At 45.8% G+C, this 18,248-nt stretch overlaps 1 protein-coding gene across 1 annotated transcript; it reads left to right on the top strand.

The window, feature by feature from the left end:
* The first annotated feature begins 682 nt into the window (after positions 1 to 682).
* Positions 683 to 18,160, top strand: DDX6 (DEAD-box helicase 6). Its single transcript, XM_054087000.1, has 14 exons — positions 683 to 812; positions 2,559 to 3,022; positions 4,441 to 4,504; positions 4,947 to 5,051; positions 6,278 to 6,407; positions 6,861 to 7,007; positions 7,242 to 7,340; positions 8,032 to 8,150; positions 8,584 to 8,712; positions 9,021 to 9,137; positions 10,673 to 10,736; positions 11,642 to 11,743; positions 12,500 to 12,679; positions 13,964 to 18,160. The coding sequence occupies exons 2-13, from the start codon at positions 2,823 to 2,825 to the stop codon at positions 12,673 to 12,675; spliced, it is 1,452 nt and encodes a 483-aa protein (XP_053942975.1). The 5' UTR covers positions 683 to 812; positions 2,559 to 2,822; the 3' UTR covers positions 12,676 to 12,679; positions 13,964 to 18,160.
* The last annotated feature ends 88 nt before the right edge of the window (positions 18,161 to 18,248 follow it).

Raw genomic sequence — 18,248 nt, 5'->3', positions numbered from 1 at the left:
TCTGCGCATCAGACTTCCTTTGTGTTTTCAGAATCCCCTTATGCTCTTTGTCTTCTCTCCTTCCTCACTGTTTCCTCTTGGTGAGCTCAGGTTTGCTCTTTGTTTTGGCATTTTCCTGGCATCAGTCAGAGATGAGTTTCTTTAAGATACACAATACTTGATTCGTTGCTTGTTTCAACTAGTAAACAAGCTGAACTCCTGTTATATTCTTTACATAGAATATAAACATAGAATATATTATATTCTTTCTTACTGCAAGCTGGCCAAGATTCGATTCTTATTATTCTTATTCTTGATTAAGTTAATTCGTTCCCTTAACATAATGATTTATTCCTTCCTTCAAGAAACAACTGTCTTTTTGTGCCTATCTCGGGAAAACACCTGAATAAAAACTTCTCTGCAAAGTGGTGCGGGAATCGCCGGTGTCTTTGCGTTGTTGGTGAGGATAGCACGATCCCCCCGTGTATACAAAGCTCTGTGCCTGGCAAACAGCGGCCCCGGGCTGAGCCGCCACGGCCCAGCACCGCCCGCCACCATCCCCAGCCCTACCCAGGCCAACATGGCGGGTCGTCCCCGGCGGGCCCAGGCCCGCGCGGCTCCCTGTCACGTGGTTGGCTCCTTGTCACGTGACGCGCCGTGCGTGAGTGCGTGCGTGCGTGGGGGCGGGGCCGGCGCGCCCCGGCGGGAGGGGGAGGGCGCACGGGAGGAAGGAGGAAGCCGCCATCTTGGAGCGTCGAGTCGCCATAACAAGGCACCAAAGGGGGAGCGAGAGGATTTTATACCTGGGCGAGGGAGGAGCGCGGCTGGTGGCGGTGAGGACGGGCCGCGGCGCTAGGGCGGGACGGCGGGAGCCGAGTGGCGCGGGCGGGGCGGAGGCGGGGAGGGGGGCCCTGAACCCGGGCGCGGCCTGCGGCGCGGCGGGGCCTGAGTGGGGCGGGGGCGGCGGCGGCGGCGGCGGCTGGGCCGGAGGTGGCGGGTGGGGGCCCGGGCGGGGGCTCCCCTTTGCTGGAGCCGGGGCGGTGCGGTGCGGCGGGGCTGGGCGGAGGACGCCGGGCCCGGGGCGAGAGGCCTGTAGGCCGCGCCGCCGCACTGCGGCCCAGGAGCGGGGCCGAGCGGGGCCCGGCGCTTTCTCCGGCGGGGCCCTCGGAGGGAGGCGGGGGGCACCGAGGAATCCCGTTTCCCCCGGCTTCGGAGAACCTCGCGGCCGTGGCGCCCGGCCCTCGGGGCGGCCCCAGCTGCCTGTGCGGCTCCGACGGTGTTTACAAGGCTCCTAACGGGCAGGAAAAATCTCCGATCCAAGGGGCTTGGCAGCAGCTGGGAGATACCGGCGGAGAGCCCCCCTTCTGCGGGCTGTGGAGGCTGCCTGCGAAGCTGGAACTGGCACGCTTGGCAACAACGGGGAAGTCTGGGAAGGGTCTGAGTTCGTTTTCCTTCCTGTTGAATTACTTTTGAGTGTGCCTTTTATTCATTGGGGAAATGCGCATTTTTTTTTGTGGATGTTGAAGTTAGGAAACAGTTGTCTGTTGGTTTTTCCTTTGTGTTTTCTGAAGCTGCAGATGCACTGTGATGAGAACTTGCTTCTGAAAGGTTTTGACTAGCATCGCCTTGGCTCCCGGGTGCCGTTCTAAGGAGTTTTCAGCTCTGAGCCGTGCTTACTTTATATAGGTGCAGACTTTGTGTTCTGTCCTCACAGTTTTGCCAACTCTTCTGCTCAACACAGGGTCAGTGTTAGGTCACATGTGTCAAATGTTAACTTTTGAGCGCAATCAGAGTTGTTACTGAGGGCTGGAAGGTCACGTCATGTGTTCCTAAGCAGGAAGCTAAATATCTACTGTAAGTGTAGATTACTCACTGCTACAGTTCAGGCTCAGTCACTTAGAGTTAACAAACCAGGAAGCTGCTTGATGGTATCTGTAGTTTTGTCATTTCAAATGGGGTTAAATTGATACCAAGTAAAAAGTTGGAATAAGATGGTTAAACTAACTTTTTTGTTTGGAGAAGGGTAAGCTGTTTGTTGTTCTTGTTGTATTTTTAAATTAAAAAAGCTAATGTAATTTCTGTTTCCTTCTCCAAAGTTAAAAGGGTGATCGGAGGAACACCATCATCAGTTTCGTCAGTTCGAACTGGAATGTCTGCTGGCTGTTGTAGTCTTGTTTCCTGTCACAAACCTGTGTGTAATGTTGTTGCTTAGTATTTTCGGGCTGCTTTGCCGTGTTCCAAGAGTGGGGTGATTTCAGGAACCAGCAAAGCAGTTTGTGTAATTTTTGCTTACTTTATAGGGAGGGCAGGTAGTGTTTGTCACGTGGTCACTAGCTGGAAGGCTGCTGGAAGTGCAGCTGCGTAGAGAGTTATCTTTGGTGACTGCAGGTGGTGGGCATAGCTTTATAGGAAGAGGAAAAGGTTTGATGCATGTCTTGATAATTCTTGCAGAGAAAGCAGCAAAGCGAGTCCTGTTGTACTCTGCCTGGGGAGAAGTGATTCTTAAAAAAGAGAGAACTGATGCGATTTACATAAACAAAAGTGCACATGCTAATTGTTCTCGTCTGCTTCTCTTTCAGGTAGAAGCGAGTGAATTCTGATACAACTCAACTTTGTTAGAGGGCTTTTTTTAAAAAAAAGTTGATCCACAGTGCATCAGAGCAAGTTACTGCTTTACTTTTGAGTGACTTACAGGTGCTTGCCTGCATTGCAATAAAGGACTCATATATTGAGCAAGACTTATTTATCTCTTCGTTTTGGAGAGTCTAATAAACTGTTATTACAGTTTCTGTACTGACTTTCAAAGTTTTGAAGTCTAAAAAGACATCTTTAAGGAGAAGAGCATGAGCACGGCCAGAACAGAGAACCCTGTTATAATGGGTCTATCCAGTCAGAACGGGCAGTTGCGAGGCCCCGTCAAACCCAGCGGCGGCCCTGGGGGTGGAGGCACACAGACTCAGCCACAGATGAACCCGCTGAAAAACGCCAACACAATCAACAACGGCACTCAGCAGCAAGCACAGAGCATGACCACCGCTATCAAGTAAGTGTGCACCATCTGCTGCGGTCGGAGTGTGCGAAAGTGTTCTGGGGCTCCCATTGTGACAGGTTTTCTCCTGTTTTATGGTGCTGGTGGTTGGAATGACCTGGAATGCACGTTACAAAAACAATGCTGTATTCCTCTGCTCAGTCTTCTCTCTGACGGTGATTTTTGTAGTGTGTTTGGTGTGAAGATGAACTGATGCTTTGCTTTTCAGTAGGTGTAGCCGCTTCTCAGAGGTGGCCTGCTGTGCAGCAGCAGCATCCTGTTTGCTGTGCAGTACAAGAGGGAAGCTGGGGAGTGGGAAGGAACTGAACTGAAACATAAGGCGGAGGAGGAAATGCTACCTTGTTTCAGTCCAGTTGTATGTGCTTTTCAGGTGTTTGCTGTAGCTTTCTTGTGGTGAGCAGTTTAAAGTTGGTTATCTTTTGTTGTTGATGTTAAATAGCTCTGTGTGCTCTCCTCGGTGTAACGGTCTGGCTTTAGTTCGTCTTAGCTTGAGCTAGGGTAACGAGGTACCAGTGTGATCCCCTCCTACCGCCACGCTGGTTTGGAAGCGTGCTGATAAACTGCGACTGTGCTGGTTGGAGGGTCTGGGAGATGTTTAGCTGGTTTGGGAGTGTCTTCCTTTCCTTTTCTGAGCCATGGCTCCTCCTCCTCCTGAACAACATTCACTTTTACTTTGCTACTCAATTATTTGCGAAGGAAACACCAGCTGTGTGTAATGGAATGCTCAGGTTCTGAAAGTTTGCCTAACTCATTTCCTCTTTTTTTTTCTTTTTAAAAATGGGTTACTCTGAGGAAACTGATGAGTCAGAAGTCACTCATGACTGCTGGGATTGGGGGGAAAAAAAGGACTTTTCTGCGCAGTTGCTTTTGAGAAGGAACGGGTTTCTAAATCTCACTGAGAGCAAAAGACAACATTTGATCAACAAGTGGAGTGTGTGTGCTTGCTTAATTTTCTCCCCCAGAGCATTGTTATCCTCTTGCATTACGGATTAAGAATGGATGTTCCCTGGGCAAGAGGTTTTTTTTTTTTTTCCTTTGAAGTGATGAAATATTCTTGTGTGGATTTATTATAGCCAGTTTCTGTCATATGACTAAGCCAGTGCTCTATTCTAAATCTGTGTTCCGCTGGATTGATTCAGTGCCCTACAAATGGGACTTGAGTCACGACTGGATGAAGATTTCACAAATTCTCAGTGCACTTGGCAGACTGCTGATTTTCTCTGTTTATAGTTTCCTGCCTGTTGCATCCTGCTTAGCTCAGAGAAGACTCGAGCTTCTGTGTGTAGGCACTTTTAGCTTTCCGGAGGTGAAAATATTAAACATTCTTTGCTGTATCTGAGAAAATAACAGTGTGAAATAAAAATATTAATACACATATCTTAAAAATATTTTTCATTGTATTTTTGCTACAGACCTGGTGATGACTGGAAGAAGACTTTAAAACTCCCTCCAAAGGATTTGAGAATCAAAACTTCGGTAAGGATGGTTGAACTGTGGGACTAAATATTAAATAAAGAGACGCGGGAGGAGCTGCTGTGGCAAAATATTTGTCCTAAGCAAAAATTCAGAAGCAATTCATCTTTTGCCGTTTTAAATGAAGAATTAATCTGTTCTGCACCTGCTTGGGAGAGGTGCTTCCCTCTGAAAGCTCAAAAGCAGAGTTTCCCATGGTTGCCTGAGCTGTAGCATTACAGCGTGGATCAGAGGTGTTTGGGTTTGCTCATAGTATTGTATTTATGGGGCAGTCAGTATTCCCTTCTCTGCTGTATGGCGGCACTGCACAAAGGAGTGGGAACCCCTCTACACTTGTGGAATGCACTTTTCTTTCTTTCTTCATCGTTAGTCTCTCAGAGTCAGACAATCTACAGCTGTGGTCTTGTGACCTAATCTTACGGATGTGCTTTTTCTGTTTATTCAGGACGTGACCTCCACAAAAGGAAACGAGTTTGAAGATTACTGTTTGAAACGGGAGTTGCTGATGGGAATTTTTGAAATGGGCTGGGAAAAACCATCTCCTATTCAGGTTGTTTACAGACTGTTTAGAGTGACATTTAATTTTCATTAATATATTGAATTTCTTATTCATGCATAAATGTTGGGTGCTCATGATATGGGAAAACTGAGGCTGTGAATGGTAGAACGTGGTGGCCCTGTAGAGAAGGTGAGAGTGGCTGACCCCTGATTAAATCACCAAATCATGCTGTGATGGGGCTGGCTGGCGCTGTGGAGATGTTAGCCCAGGTTTCCCTTTTCCCTCAGGAGGCATTAGTGTGTTAATCTTCTGTTCTGAACATCCTTCACATATGTAGTCCCAGTGGGAAGAGGGCTGTGGTATAAATTTTCTGGAATACCGACTTACCAAAGGCTGTGTGCCTTGAGTTGTCAGAAGGATAACTATGGCTTCATCGCTGTGTTGGCTTTTTTATCCTAAGCATCTGGATGGAGCGTAATGGAGATTGTGGGAGAGAGATAAATATCTTGGCAAGTTTCATTTTCTGTCCTTCCATCTTGCTTTCAGTTTTAAGGCATGTTCTGTTAACAACTGTTGATGCATAAACTGCAGGGCTTGGGGAGGTCGAGCTCTTTTAATTGCTCTTTGGAGGGTTGTCATTGATACAACTCTGCCACTTTACTCCTTAAGGCACTAGAAAGCTGTGGCTTTTAGGGAATTTGTCTGCTTTAGAACAGATCCTCACCTGCTACCTCTCCAAGAAGCTTGGGACTCTTCAGCTGTTGCTGTAAAACCAGTAAAGTGCAAAGTGCTGGAGGCTGTGTTTACCCAACATTTCAAGGGAACACTGCTGGGTTTATGGGAAGTGCATCATGGGAGCATGCAGGCTTGGATTGCACAGGTTGGGGTGGTTGTGATGTTGAGATATGGGTGGGGAGCTTTTTCTATAGGAGTTTGCCAGTGGCTATCGCTGTCTCTGCACATTTTTTTCTAGTTTTTCCTATTTTTCCTAATGTGTCAATGTGGGTTTACTGCCCGTATGGTTCCTGATCCCCAGTTCCCTTATGACCAGGCAAGATACAGACTTTGAAGGGGGATATGGGAGGCAGAGCTGTTGTTTAGCTGGTGAACTCTTTACTGATAGATTTAACTCCTCCTGTCTTGAGTCTGCAATGTGCGTACCTGCAGAATATTCTGTTTGTGAAACAGTCAGGTTTAAAGTGATACTGTTAGCGTGGAGAGTTAAATTTGGCCAGCCTCTTTCAGTTGCTCATGTGCGGTTTGTCGTTGCATTTCAGGAGGAGAGCATCCCCATTGCTTTGTCTGGTAGGGATATCTTGGCTAGAGCGAAGAATGGAACAGGCAAGAGTGGAGCCTACCTCATTCCTTTACTTGAACGGCTAGACTTAAAGAAGGACAATATACAAGGTCAGTTGAGATGAATCTCTCTTAGCGGCAGCCAGGTAATGGTATTGGTCACTAAAACTGGTCAGTGGAATTCGGCAGCATGGGTGTTATCTGTTTGTACTTCCCAAGAAAGTTCATGAGAGAGGGTGGGGTGGGGGTGGAATTTTTAAAGTCTCATGGTTGCTTTGAAAAGCTTGAAATGGAAATGGTCTTCTGGACTTCACTCTCTGGCTGTGGGGAATGGAGTAGTAAGCGAACGTGCTAGCTGAGGGGCTAGTGTGGAGGGAAGTATCAAGGGATGAAGAACCCTTGCATGGAATTTGCCTTGTTGTAACTAGTTTCTAGGCCTTGTTCAGGATATCCAGAGTGGAACTCCAAATCCATAGCAGTGTTGCTTTCATAAAATGTCTCTTTGCTCTAAAGATTAGTGTTTCAGGTGCAGTGTGTTACTGATGCTATGCTTTCCTCTTCCAGCAATGGTGATCGTTCCCACCCGTGAGCTGGCCCTGCAGGTCAGCCAGATCTGTATCCAAGTCAGCAAACACATGGGAGGTGCCAAAGTGATGGCAACAACCGGAGGAACCAACTTGCGAGATGACATAATGAGGCTTGATGATACAGGTCAGAGCACTTCTGCTACACTATGGTTGGTTGTTTGTGGCTTTCACAGTCTGGTGGGGGAATTCCTGTTTGTTGTCATTGTTTGCCTGCTACAGAACAGACTGGGGTATATCTTCTTAGCTGTTTGTGTGCTGTTTATATTCTCTCAAACTGTGTGTGTCAAACATGGCCATCAGTGCCAGAAATGTTGTTTTAGTTGCATTAACCTATTTTTTTACTCTTCTAAACTTACAGTGCATGTGGTGATTGCTACCCCTGGGAGAATTCTCGATCTCATCAAGAAAGGAGTAGCAAAAGTTGAGCATGTCCAGATGATAGTATTGGATGAGGCAAGTTGCTCTTGTTAAATGTTTTGGGATTTTAACACAATGTTGTGTCTTAGTGAGCCTCCTTGTTTAGGCATAGTGATAAATCAAACTTTGCTTCGAGGTGCGGTAAGGTTATAGCTTGTCTGTGTCTCACTGTGTTTGAGAAGGTATTTTGGCAGAAGAAATTTTCTGCACATGACCCTTTTTAAGAAAACGGCCTTCTTCCTGACTTTGCTCCCCTGAAGAACAGATTAACAGTTACTCTGAAGTGAAGGAATGCATTTCATTTGGTTTCAGTTCATAACGAGTGAGCTGTGCTTACCACGTAATAGTATGTAAAACTAGTTTATGAACATCTAGTAGCGCACGAGCTTCTGAGTGAGTGGCTGTGTGGAAGCTGTTGTGTGGCTGTGGTGGGAACCCTGGTAATTGTTTTTGGTTTAGGTTATGTTTCTTTTTCCTGAATTTGATTCTGCTTAAATCAAAGTGCTGAAAGCCAGGGTAGGCTTCCTTTTACTGATGGATCATGTCTTCAGCAGCAATATTGTACATCTTCCAGAGTGTGCTGTGGTCTCCAAAGGGGACAGTCTCATCCTAAGGGCAGGGAGAATGTTCCTGGTATTATGTTTTCTTTTCCCAGTGTGGTACTACCAGATGACTAAAGTCTTGCCCTATTAATTTCACTTTCTCTTTATTCCTTATGCTGATACAGGCAGATAAGTTGCTGTCTCAAGATTTTGTCCAAATAATGGAAGACATTATTCTTACGCTACCTAAAAACAGACAGATCTTGCTCTACTCAGCCACTTTCCCTTTGAGCGTACAGAAGTTCATGGTGAGTACAGGTGCATGAGTGGTGCATAGCTGATAGCACTCAGCTTTTTAATACATCCAGACTGGTTTCATCTCAATCAGCCGCAGTCTAGGACCCAAGTTTGAAAATAATTTTTGATCACGGTGGGATTAATGAAGAGCTGGATGTGCACAGTTCTGACCTGGAAGGCACTAGTTTCCATGTTGTGCATTAGATACATACCATCTGCGCTCATTTGCTTCTAGAGGGTTCTCCTGTCAGGCCTGCTCTGTCGCCTTGGATTTATAAGTAATCTTTTGTGGAATTTTGCCCACCTAATCTGTGTTGTGTACAGTGTGAAGAGTGAGCGGCTAGGTAGTGCATCCTTGCTGTTTAGGAGGTTAAATGTGCCAGAGGTTGGGAAACGCTCGTTTTGCATGTAGATGTCGGCTTTATCCTGATGTTTGTCTTTCAGAATTCCCATTTGCAGAAGCCCTACGAGATTAATCTGATGGAGGAGCTGACCTTGAAGGGAGTTACCCAGTACTATGCCTATGTAACTGAGCGTCAGAAAGTACACTGCCTCAATACATTGTTCTCCAGGGTAAGTGGCAGGGCTGGGACCAGAACATACAAAAGCTTTTTGCCTTCCGCAACCAAGAGGGCTTAAGGACACTTTCCCTTGTCGAAATGTGCTGTTTAGCTGAAGCTAAATGCGTGTGCTGCTAGTTCTGCACCTTTGTGTTACAGAGCTCTGTTGATCCTTTTCCCTTCCTGTACAAAAATATGTACCGTGTGAATTACCAGCCGAATGCCTACTTTACTTTCTCTCTGGGAGGGATTGGGACTTAGGTCTTGGATTATTTGTTAATAAAATGTTGCATTTGCTGAGTTTGCCACTTCTTTGTTCAGCTCCAGATTAACCAGTCCATCATTTTCTGCAACTCCTCTCAACGGGTTGAATTGCTAGCCAAAAAGATCTCCCAGCTGGGCTATTCCTGCTTCTATATCCACGCTAAAATGAGGCAGGTGAGTATGAAGTCTACGGTGGTTTATTCCCCACCACCTCACACTTTACTGTGCAGCTGAGTAAAGCTTCACTCTCTCTTTAAATGTGTGTGTTCTTTAAAAACCAAAACGTGTATTGCTTTGCTGTTGATCTGGTTTTAGACCCCATCTCTTCATGGACTATTAGATGTAGCTGGTCAGGTAAGAGTACTTCAGGTCAGGTTAATTAGTACGGTGAAGGCATGGTTTGTGTTACTCTGTGATGCTTTACCAGTGTGGGGAGACGTGGCATACCACACTGTACCTGAGACGGAGGAGAGCAAGCCTAATTGAAAACACAACAGAAACCCCCATACTCAGGTGCCCCACGTGGTTTTGCAAACAGTAGATTTTGTGATGTGACTTCAGGGGAAGCTAAGATGGTCGTAGAGGTGGCTTTGATCAAACCTCTCAGCAAGAGGTTGAAGTGACGCATGGAAATAATAGTAGTTAGAAATATTTTTTTCATTTTATATGTAAATTAAGATGGAAACGTTAGAAGAAGCCCAGCTTGCCATTGGTGAAAACGACAGGCGATGCCAACGTTTGGGCTATTTGCAGACTAGTAATTTATTAAGTAAAAATAGAAGAGGTGTCGGTAATGAGAACAGAGAGAAACAAATGGATTCCTTAAAGCCTGATTTTTTTGTATGCTTTTGGTCAGTCAGTACTGGTCACTGCGGCAAAATGCAGGTATGTTTGTTTGGAAACCTTTGACTTGTTCATTCTGGCTGTTTATTTCACTCCCTAAGAGTGACACTACATAACTGTTGTGTGGCCCAGTGTGACTTGTCTGTGAGAGGAGAGTTCACAGTTGACTCGTCCCACCTGTGGTTCTGAATCAGTAGTGACAAATAACTCCATACTGGAAGAAGTTACTGCTGGCTTCAGTTTTTAAGGGAATGAATAGAACATGCCTAGAATTTGGCAAGGGCTGGGGAGAGACAATAGTCAAAATATTGAATGTTAAACTAAACTTTGGACGCAGAAAATTTTCATTTGTAAAACTGTATTTCCATGGAACTATGTGTCAGGAAACGGTCATCCCTGATTTCTTGTGGTTGCATGTGTGCCAGTCACCGTGCTTTTACTGCTTGTGGAAATCTGTATGCAGTCTTTCCTACAGGGAAGCGGAAACACAGCCACATAGTTAGCATGATGCCATTCCTTTTAGTAGCTATCTTCTGTTGGTTTAACTTTCTCTGTACACGTTTCGTGTAATTGTGCTCCAATTCAGAGATAGTGCCGCAGATGTAGGAGTCTTTAAGACACAATCAGTTCAGTGTCTGTCTGTAAGTGGTACCCAGGGCCCCTCTGGTCAGTTCTTTAGAAGATATGGATGAGAAGTGCTAAAAAATAAGTATTAGTGGCTTGCTTTGACACCCTCTTGAGGGGGGGATTAATTTCATTGCAGTTCTGTGTTTGTAACTCGAATACACCTGAAAGTCACAGTGCTTTGTTTGTTGGAGGGACTGTTCTGTTTTGCGTTGTTTATGTGTACGTGTATTTTTTTCCAGGAGCACCGCAATCGTGTGTTTCACGATTTCCGAAATGGCTTATGCCGCAATCTTGTTTGCACTGGTAAGAGCCCCTAAATGTTTTCTGTTTCTGTGGGTGGTGATCGAAAGCAGATTAGCTATTAGCCCAGGTACAATAGGTCACTCGATTTGTAATAAAACAAACAAGTATGCTTTGGTAAGATCTCTTTGTCAAGCTGCGTGTAGCAGGGTGCAGTGCTGCTTTAGGCACGTCAGTGTTTGTCTCTTGTGACAAATCATGAAGGTGCAGCTTGCGAACAAATCCTTTTACTGTGATAGTAAAAGGATTCTGCACTAGTTATGTTTTCTGTTTGTTCATGTATGTGAGTGCTGAGTCATTGGGCCGTAAAACTATGGCTGAGATCACCTGAGTAAGTTTTTCCAGTTCTTGAAATGTTTATAGTTCATCTCTTCAAAATGTTTTTGTAGTTTCGATTGGCCTCGTATATGATCAGAGTTCTCCATTGTGCGGCCTGTTTAGGCAGTGCTGTGGCAGTGTCTGCTGATCACTACATATGTCTGTGTCATCTTAAAAATCACTCGAATTGGGATGAAAAGAGTGGAGCTAGTGGGATGTGGTTCAGATCTCCTGTCTATTACAACACTGGCAATGCGCGATTCTGTGCCAGGAGGTGCTTGTTTAGAAGACCTGCTCAGAGGGTAGTCTAGCAGTGAAAAAAACCTAGCTTTGTGGTAATTAGTTCCTCAGCATAGATGTGCAGATCTGGTGTTTTGGTCATTCTTCTTGTATTATTCATGTTTAAATTGGTTGAAGAGCAAGAAGAAGCCGTGACAGGATTGTACGTAAGCTCTTTGATACGAGGGAAGCTTATATCTGGCACCTAGCGCAAGCCAGTGTTCATCATTTGTTAATCCTGCCATCCTAAATACTGTCAGTGATTGCTGTCATTGAAATTAACTTTCTTCATCACCTGGATTATCTTTCAGATCTGTTTACCCGAGGTATTGATATCCAAGCTGTGAATGTGGTGATAAACTTTGATTTCCCAAAGCTGGCAGAGACTTATCTCCATCGTATTGGCAGATCAGGTGAGTGGAAAAACACATTTTAGGGACTACTTTGCTGATGACTGTGATGTTTCCAAGTCTAGAATGCTCTTCTGCTTTTTATTACTGTATCTATCTGAGCATTATTACAGATGGCTTTAATTTTTGGGAGTAATTTATGTTTGGGTACCATCCCAGCTGGTTATCTTCGCACATACCTGAACGAAATGCTGTGCTCTTGAAACCCGAGCAGCCTGGTGAGAAAAACAACTCCACACCAAAACCCAGACTTGTATATTTTGCATCTATCTTGGGAGCCTTTCTGACACTCCTGTTTGCAGTTTGGGGAAATGCTATACTGAAAACTTAGCTTTTGTGGTTCCTTAAGTGCAGTTTTCTTCTGCACATGCTTCAAGGTACGGTTCTAATGTCTGGGCATCAGCAAAATGCACCTTTGAGAAAAGCACCAGACATAAGAACTTGGTGTGCTTGAACTGTGTCTTTTGGACTTGTTCAAGGGCTCTGTTATTGGAGAAAGGCTGGATGTGCGTAATGCAGTAGTGGAAGACTTTTTGTTGGTAATTAATGAGGTTTAGTCAGAGCATTTTGAGCCTCCTGGGTTTTCTTATTCCTATAGCAGTATGTAACTCCGTACCAAAACCTGGTGTGAAAGTGGTAGAGACCTTTGGTGGGAACTGGGTTTTGTTTTATTACCAGGGAGTCATGTTAACCACAGCCTGCAGATTTTTTCATTCAGCCTCCTGTTACTCAGTTCAATTTTGTTCTGGTTCTGTCAAGGTCGCTTTGGTCATCTTGGCCTGGCCATCAACTTGATCACCTATGATGATCGATTCAACCTGAAAAGTATTGAGGAACAGCTGGGAACTGAGATCAAACCCATACCAAGCAACATTGACAAGAGCCTGTACGTGGCAGAATACCACAGCGAGCCTGTAGAAGATGAGAAACAGTAAAAATGTGCGTATGCAAATGCTGTCCTGAACAGAGAGGTGTCAGGTGAATGTTACTGCAGGGGAAGGGTGGAACTCGTGTGCTGGAGCGACTTTGAGTGTAGGAAAAAGAGTTTGAAATAGACTGCAAATTCAAGGAATTCTTTGGATATGCTGAAGCTGGGAGTGAGGGATGAGTAATTGTTAGTTGTTTTGATTGAAATGCTGACCATATGCTAAAGAGACCAAAGACGGGGGGGGAAAGGGGGAGTGGAGAGTGGTGTTTGGAATGGCTATTGATAGCCTAAGGAATTATTTCTGTGTCACTTAGCTAAAATGAGGAATGGTCAAGGGCCTGAGGGGAAGGTGGTCCTCAAAAATGGAGAGGAGAGCAAATGGATGGCATTGAGAACAGAGTGCCAATAGAAGAGCCTAACCACCTTGTCGGATAGAAGAGACTGGTTCGGGCTCAAGGTGCTGCGTCATTTGCATCCTGTGCTTCATGGAACTCCTGCTAGTACACAGTGTAGGGAGCAAAGCTGCAGTTCATCTTTGCTGCCACTCGAGGTCATCTGCCAGGCTTTTACATAGAGGTTTCACTGTCAGAGACTCGCAAGTCTGCCCTTCCTGGTCATTTTCTGAGAGAAAACTACTGAGCTGAATCCTTTGCTGTCAAGCCAGGTAGCTACAGGATGATGATTGGTCTGGATTTAGTTAAGATGCTCTGTCAAGCAAGATCAGACACCACACAGTTTGGGTTGGAAATTGTTCTTTTGTGTATTCTTCTTGGAAAGCATGAATTGGAAAGAATCCTGGGGAAGCCGCTGAAATTCTTCTTGGGTGACACAAAAAAGTGTCTGTGGGCGCAGACTACTGGATAGCACCGAAATGAGCCCACATCCCTTTGAAACTGTTCAGGGGTAGCTCAGGCCAGTCATGCTGAGCTGCTTCGCAGCCTCTGCTTTGCTGGCTGAGCTTCCTCCATCTTTTGTAAATAAATAAGATCTCAGGTGATGAACTTGGAGAAGGCTCCTGAGTGGCTTCCATAAGGGGAATGCTGTGACCTTGCCTGAGCACTGTTTGCCCCTTCCGAAAAGACAAACCTGTAGGTAGCTGTGCTCTGTAGGTGTAGTAGGGCGTTAGCAGTACTTCCTTCTGCGAAGCTGTGGCTGAGGTTCAGACATCCCAAATGCCCTTTGCCTTCCCGGGAATGCTGCGGAGTCAGTGGGGTTCGTTGCTTACATTCTGGTTTTGCACAGAATCGATATAACTTGGGGGTGTTGCGGTTGTGTTTTGGTTTGTTTTCTTGTAGGCTTTGATTACACATACCAGAAGGTGAAGCCCTTGGATCCGGATCTGTGACACATCGTTTCTTTGGGGATACCCTTCTCTTTGTGGGTTTTTCTTCGTCTTGTCATTTTGGAACTATTGAAGACTAAAGAGCTCGGCCTTTTTTTCTTTTTAAATTTGGCAGCAAGGAAGAAGGAAGATAACAGGAGGAATGTCTTTTTGTTTTTCCACTCGTTTGCACTGTGTGCTGATTGAACATTAGTTGCACTAACTGCTGGTTTTAAATTTTTTTCCTTTGGGTGGGAGGGGCAGCAAGGGAAGAAGAGAAACCCTGAAAAGAGAAGAATCTTGATGAACACGAGCTTGTCTGCGATTTCAAATTCTTCAACCATCGACTGAGTGCATTTCAACTTCTCCCTGGTTACTCATCTGTTTTTAAGCTACAGAGCTTGTTACTTATTCGTGCAAAGTGCCTTATGCTATGAGACCATTCAGAATATCACCTTTCCAACACAGCCCAAGGAGTCAACAGCCGTTTTTGGTTTCAGGTCAAAGTTCCCCTCTCTTCCCCCTCTCCTCCTCCCCAAGTACTCGAGCCCAGGGCTGGGAGGTGAAATGTATTGGTAATACTACTTTTGTCTTCAACTTTTTTTTTTTTTTTAATTGGAGGAGTTGATATGCATCTGCCGTTCACCCACACTGTAAATACCTGTATTTAAAACGAAACCAACTGAAAGTCTGGGCTGATGAGGTGCAGCATCGTAGCTCCAGAAGGAAAGAGCAGCCTGTCATCCTTTGCAGGAGCCATAAGAAAAAGCTCTGTGCTCTAGCAGAACACTAAAGACTGGTTTCCATAAGAGTCTCCATTCGTAGTTACAGCACTTGATCCGTAGACTTGTTTCAGAGCCATGGCCGTCTTTCCTCTGGTGCAGTGTGTCCCATAGAAAATCAGATGTGTATATTGTACAAACTTTGTAAATATTTTTTTTTTTTCTGTTTGGGTTCATATATAACTTTTTCTTTTGTGATGAAGGTTGCTGGGGTTAAAGGGATTTGACTGATTATGGGAGCAGCTATAGATGAGAGGGGCTCAGTTTTCTGCAACACTAACCAAGGAGAAGTGCTCTGACCTCTGTGAAGAGCAGGCTTCTGCAAGCATCCCTTGGCAGGGTGGGTTTGCTCAGGTGTTAGCAACACCGTCCTGTACCGCTCGTGTGGGAGAGAGCGTTTGTGGGGCTGCTAGGCCTCCAAGTCAGTAGCTCAGCCTGTTGGGAGATGCTCTGTGGTTTTCCCCTTAAACTTCAGGAACCTGTGTTCCACCGTGGCCAGAGGGAAATCCCCGCAGGTGTCAGTATGTGCAAAAGGCATGGATTTGGGGTTGAAAGAAACCATAGAAAACTAATGTACATGCATAAACTGACAGTTGTGGAGCTGTGTGGGATTGATTTCCTTCCTGCAGCGCTTTCTGCCCAGGAGCGGCCTCTATCCAGACTGGTGAGCAGGGAAGGGCAAACCCTGCTCCTGTCAGAAGCTGCAGAAAGCCACTTGCCATCTCCTCTGTTTTTGACACGAATTGCTGGCTGTCATTTTGCATTGTATATTGCTGAAAAGCGCTTTCTGGTCCAGTAGTGTTGCTTTAAATTGTGCCCCTCCCAACATGCTTGATGTTTGGCCTGATCTACAGGCAAAAGGAGTGAGACAAATCAAAAACAGTACTCTTTTTAAATTCCCTTTTAGCCTGTTCACCAACGCTGTCAGGAGGCACCTGGATGAACGCAGCCCCTTCTGCTCTGTTGTTATTGCGTATACAGATGCTGCACTCACACCACGCTTGCTTACCTTGAGGCAGGAATTTGTTGTCTTAATTTCTCCCTGTTTTGACCCTTTTTTTTAAATTCAAGTAAAACCGCTTGGAACTACAAGGCGGACTTGTCCGTTTCCTTGAGGATCATAATTAGATGCCAGGTGCCTCCTGACAACGACTTACCAGATGGAAAGGATTTTGTGTTTGGGATTTCTGTTTTCCTTTTGTCAGCAGTGACTCCATAATTGTAGCAAATGCTGCACTAGAGTACAAACTCGAGAGCGTGGTCACAGGCGCTCCATGAGCCGCATAGCTTACATTGGACTGGCAGGTACTATGTGTAAACAGTTTTGGGGTGCTTTTCGGGGTGGGGGGTGGGAGTTTGTGGGTGGTAACTTTGACCAAAAGTAAAATCTTGCTCTTGTACTGCAGCCAGCTTATGATTTTCCAGAGAGACAGGAGAGGGATCATTTTAGTTCAACAGAGACGTGGAAAATGTAAATAGGAATTTTGTATCTTACCAGGGCACGCGTGTGTAACAAGAACAGGATAGCAGCGTCTGTGGCGTGTGCTTTGTTGGATTTGGGGTAGGTTAGCCTGGTGCCATGCATTGTTGGTCCCTCTGGAAGCACAGAACTTGTGAAAGTATTACTTTAACTTGGCCTCGGATGAGGAGTGGCACTTACCTGAGCTATCGGGGGCACCACTTTTAGGTGGCTTCTTGTCAAGAAGGAAGCAACCTATTTTTGGTGCTAGTAGGCTATCTCTGACTGATGTGATCTTGCGAATGGAAAGATGCTCCAAAGGACTAGGATAATCCTAGTTTTTTTGGGTTTGTTTTGTTGTTTTTTTTTTTTTTATTTTGGTTTGTTGTTTTTTTTGTTGTTGGTTTGTTCCCTACCCAGGAGTTAAGAAGTATGTATAAATCTTAGCTTCCTGAGATTCCTTGCAAGCTCCTGTTTTTGCTGGTCCTGTACCGGCCCTGACACTTAGGCATGGGTTGGAGCCCTCAGTAAGAGCCCTAGGTCCAACGCTGCCTCTGGCAAAGATGACACGGAGGAGAATCCATTGTGTTCCGTGCTTTTCCCCTAGCGAGTCTGGGAGCATCACTGGGTGACTCTGATTGAACGGAGCTTCATGGCTTGGTGAAGTGGCTGTGGAGAGGGTGACTCGGATCTCCAGGGAAGCTCTGGGCTCTGGGTGTGTGCCGTCAGGAGTGCCCGACTTGCTGGAGGGCTTTTCCCAAAGGGAGGGGGGTGGGTTGGTCTCAAATACGTGTTTCAATTTCCAGAATGAGATGGGAGCATCTTTCCTTTGCCCTCTGACTTTTAGTGGGTAAGAACAGGGAAGCTCAACATGAATTCATGTTGCGTATACGTCGGTATCAAATCATCTCATTCTGATCTTTTGTTCTTTATTTTTACTTGGGATGGGGAGGGTGTCTGCTCCAAGGATTTAAAAATGCTTTCTTCACACTCTGTGTTTTTTCAAACAATCGATAGGACACAAACCTGAGCAGACGGCTGTCCTGCCTCAGTTTCCGTTCTACATGTTATGGAGGTGCCATGCCATGGCTTCTGTGCTGCTGTTGTGGTGGTTCTTATCCAGGTGCTGGACTTGGTGGTGCCGCTGTGGCCCGGCAGCTGTTGCTTCTTGAGGATGGGAGTGAGTTCTGTTCCTGGGAATGCCGGTGGTACGGCTGCCGTGGTACAGGTTGGGCAATAGCTGTCAGAGGTTTCAGATTGCTGTGAGCTTCTGGTCCATCTTTCGTGAATTGCAGTTTCTCCTCCTAATAAACCAGGTCTCTGGACCAAGGAGCGTGCATCTGACCTTCAAAGCCAGGCTTTGGCCGGCTGTGTGCGGGTTTTGCTCCATTCGCCGTTGTGTAGCTAACGTGTCCCTGTATGGAAGCATTGTTAAATTCTGCTGTAGACAGTCAGGGAAGGGGAAGGAGGGGTGGGGGGAGGGATGGGCTCATTAAGATACAGCCTTGCTGTATTTTAACCAATAATTACGGGGAAGGGGTGTCAGGAGAAGAAAATAGTCACTGTTCCCTTTATTGAAAGAAACTGGAACTTTTATTTCAAGAAAAGAAATTATTTGCAATTTGGGTGGAACGTCTTAATCCACCGGTCCCTAATCAAGAGTTTGGTATTCCTACTGTTAACCAGCAAACACCATGGACTAGTTCTTGAAAAAAAAACATTCAGGGGTGGGAGGGGGAAATTGGCTTTCTGTTAAATCGGCAATTGGCAAAGCGTCCAGCGGAGCTTGGGTTTTGTTGAGAATGCGTTTCTTGGGCCCCTATGGGCAGCGCCGCACGGGCTCGTGGAGAGCTTCACGAGTTCCTGATGCAAAACATGTGAATGGTAAAATCCCGATTTTGTTGATTAAACTCAATAAAAGCTCCCTGGAACTCCACTTTGGTCTCGTGTGGGTTGCTACGGGGAAGGTGGAGGGGGGGGGCGGGGCCAGGGAGGGAGGGGCCAAGGAGGAGGGGAAG

This window comes from Cuculus canorus, chromosome 23 (genome assembly GCF_017976375.1).
Source record: "Cuculus canorus isolate bCucCan1 chromosome 23, bCucCan1.pri, whole genome shotgun sequence".
In the NCBI taxonomy this organism is placed as follows: Eukaryota; Metazoa; Chordata; class Aves; order Cuculiformes; family Cuculidae; genus Cuculus; species Cuculus canorus.
This window is presented reverse-complemented; position numbering and strand designations above follow the sequence as displayed.

Bases quoted from the DNA above. Each gene is read 5' to 3' on its own strand.
- DDX6 (XM_054087000.1), top strand. From the start codon at position 2,823: ATGAGCACGGCCAGAACAGAGAACCCTGTTATAATGGGTCTATCCAGT. The intron at 6,408-6,860 runs GTCAGTTGAGAT...TTCCTCTTCCAG, and splicing joins AAAGAAGGACAATATACAAG to CAATGGTGATCGTTCCCACC. The intron at 10,737-11,641 runs GTAAGAGCCCCT...ATTATCTTTCAG, and splicing joins CCGCAATCTTGTTTGCACTG to ATCTGTTTACCCGAGGTATT.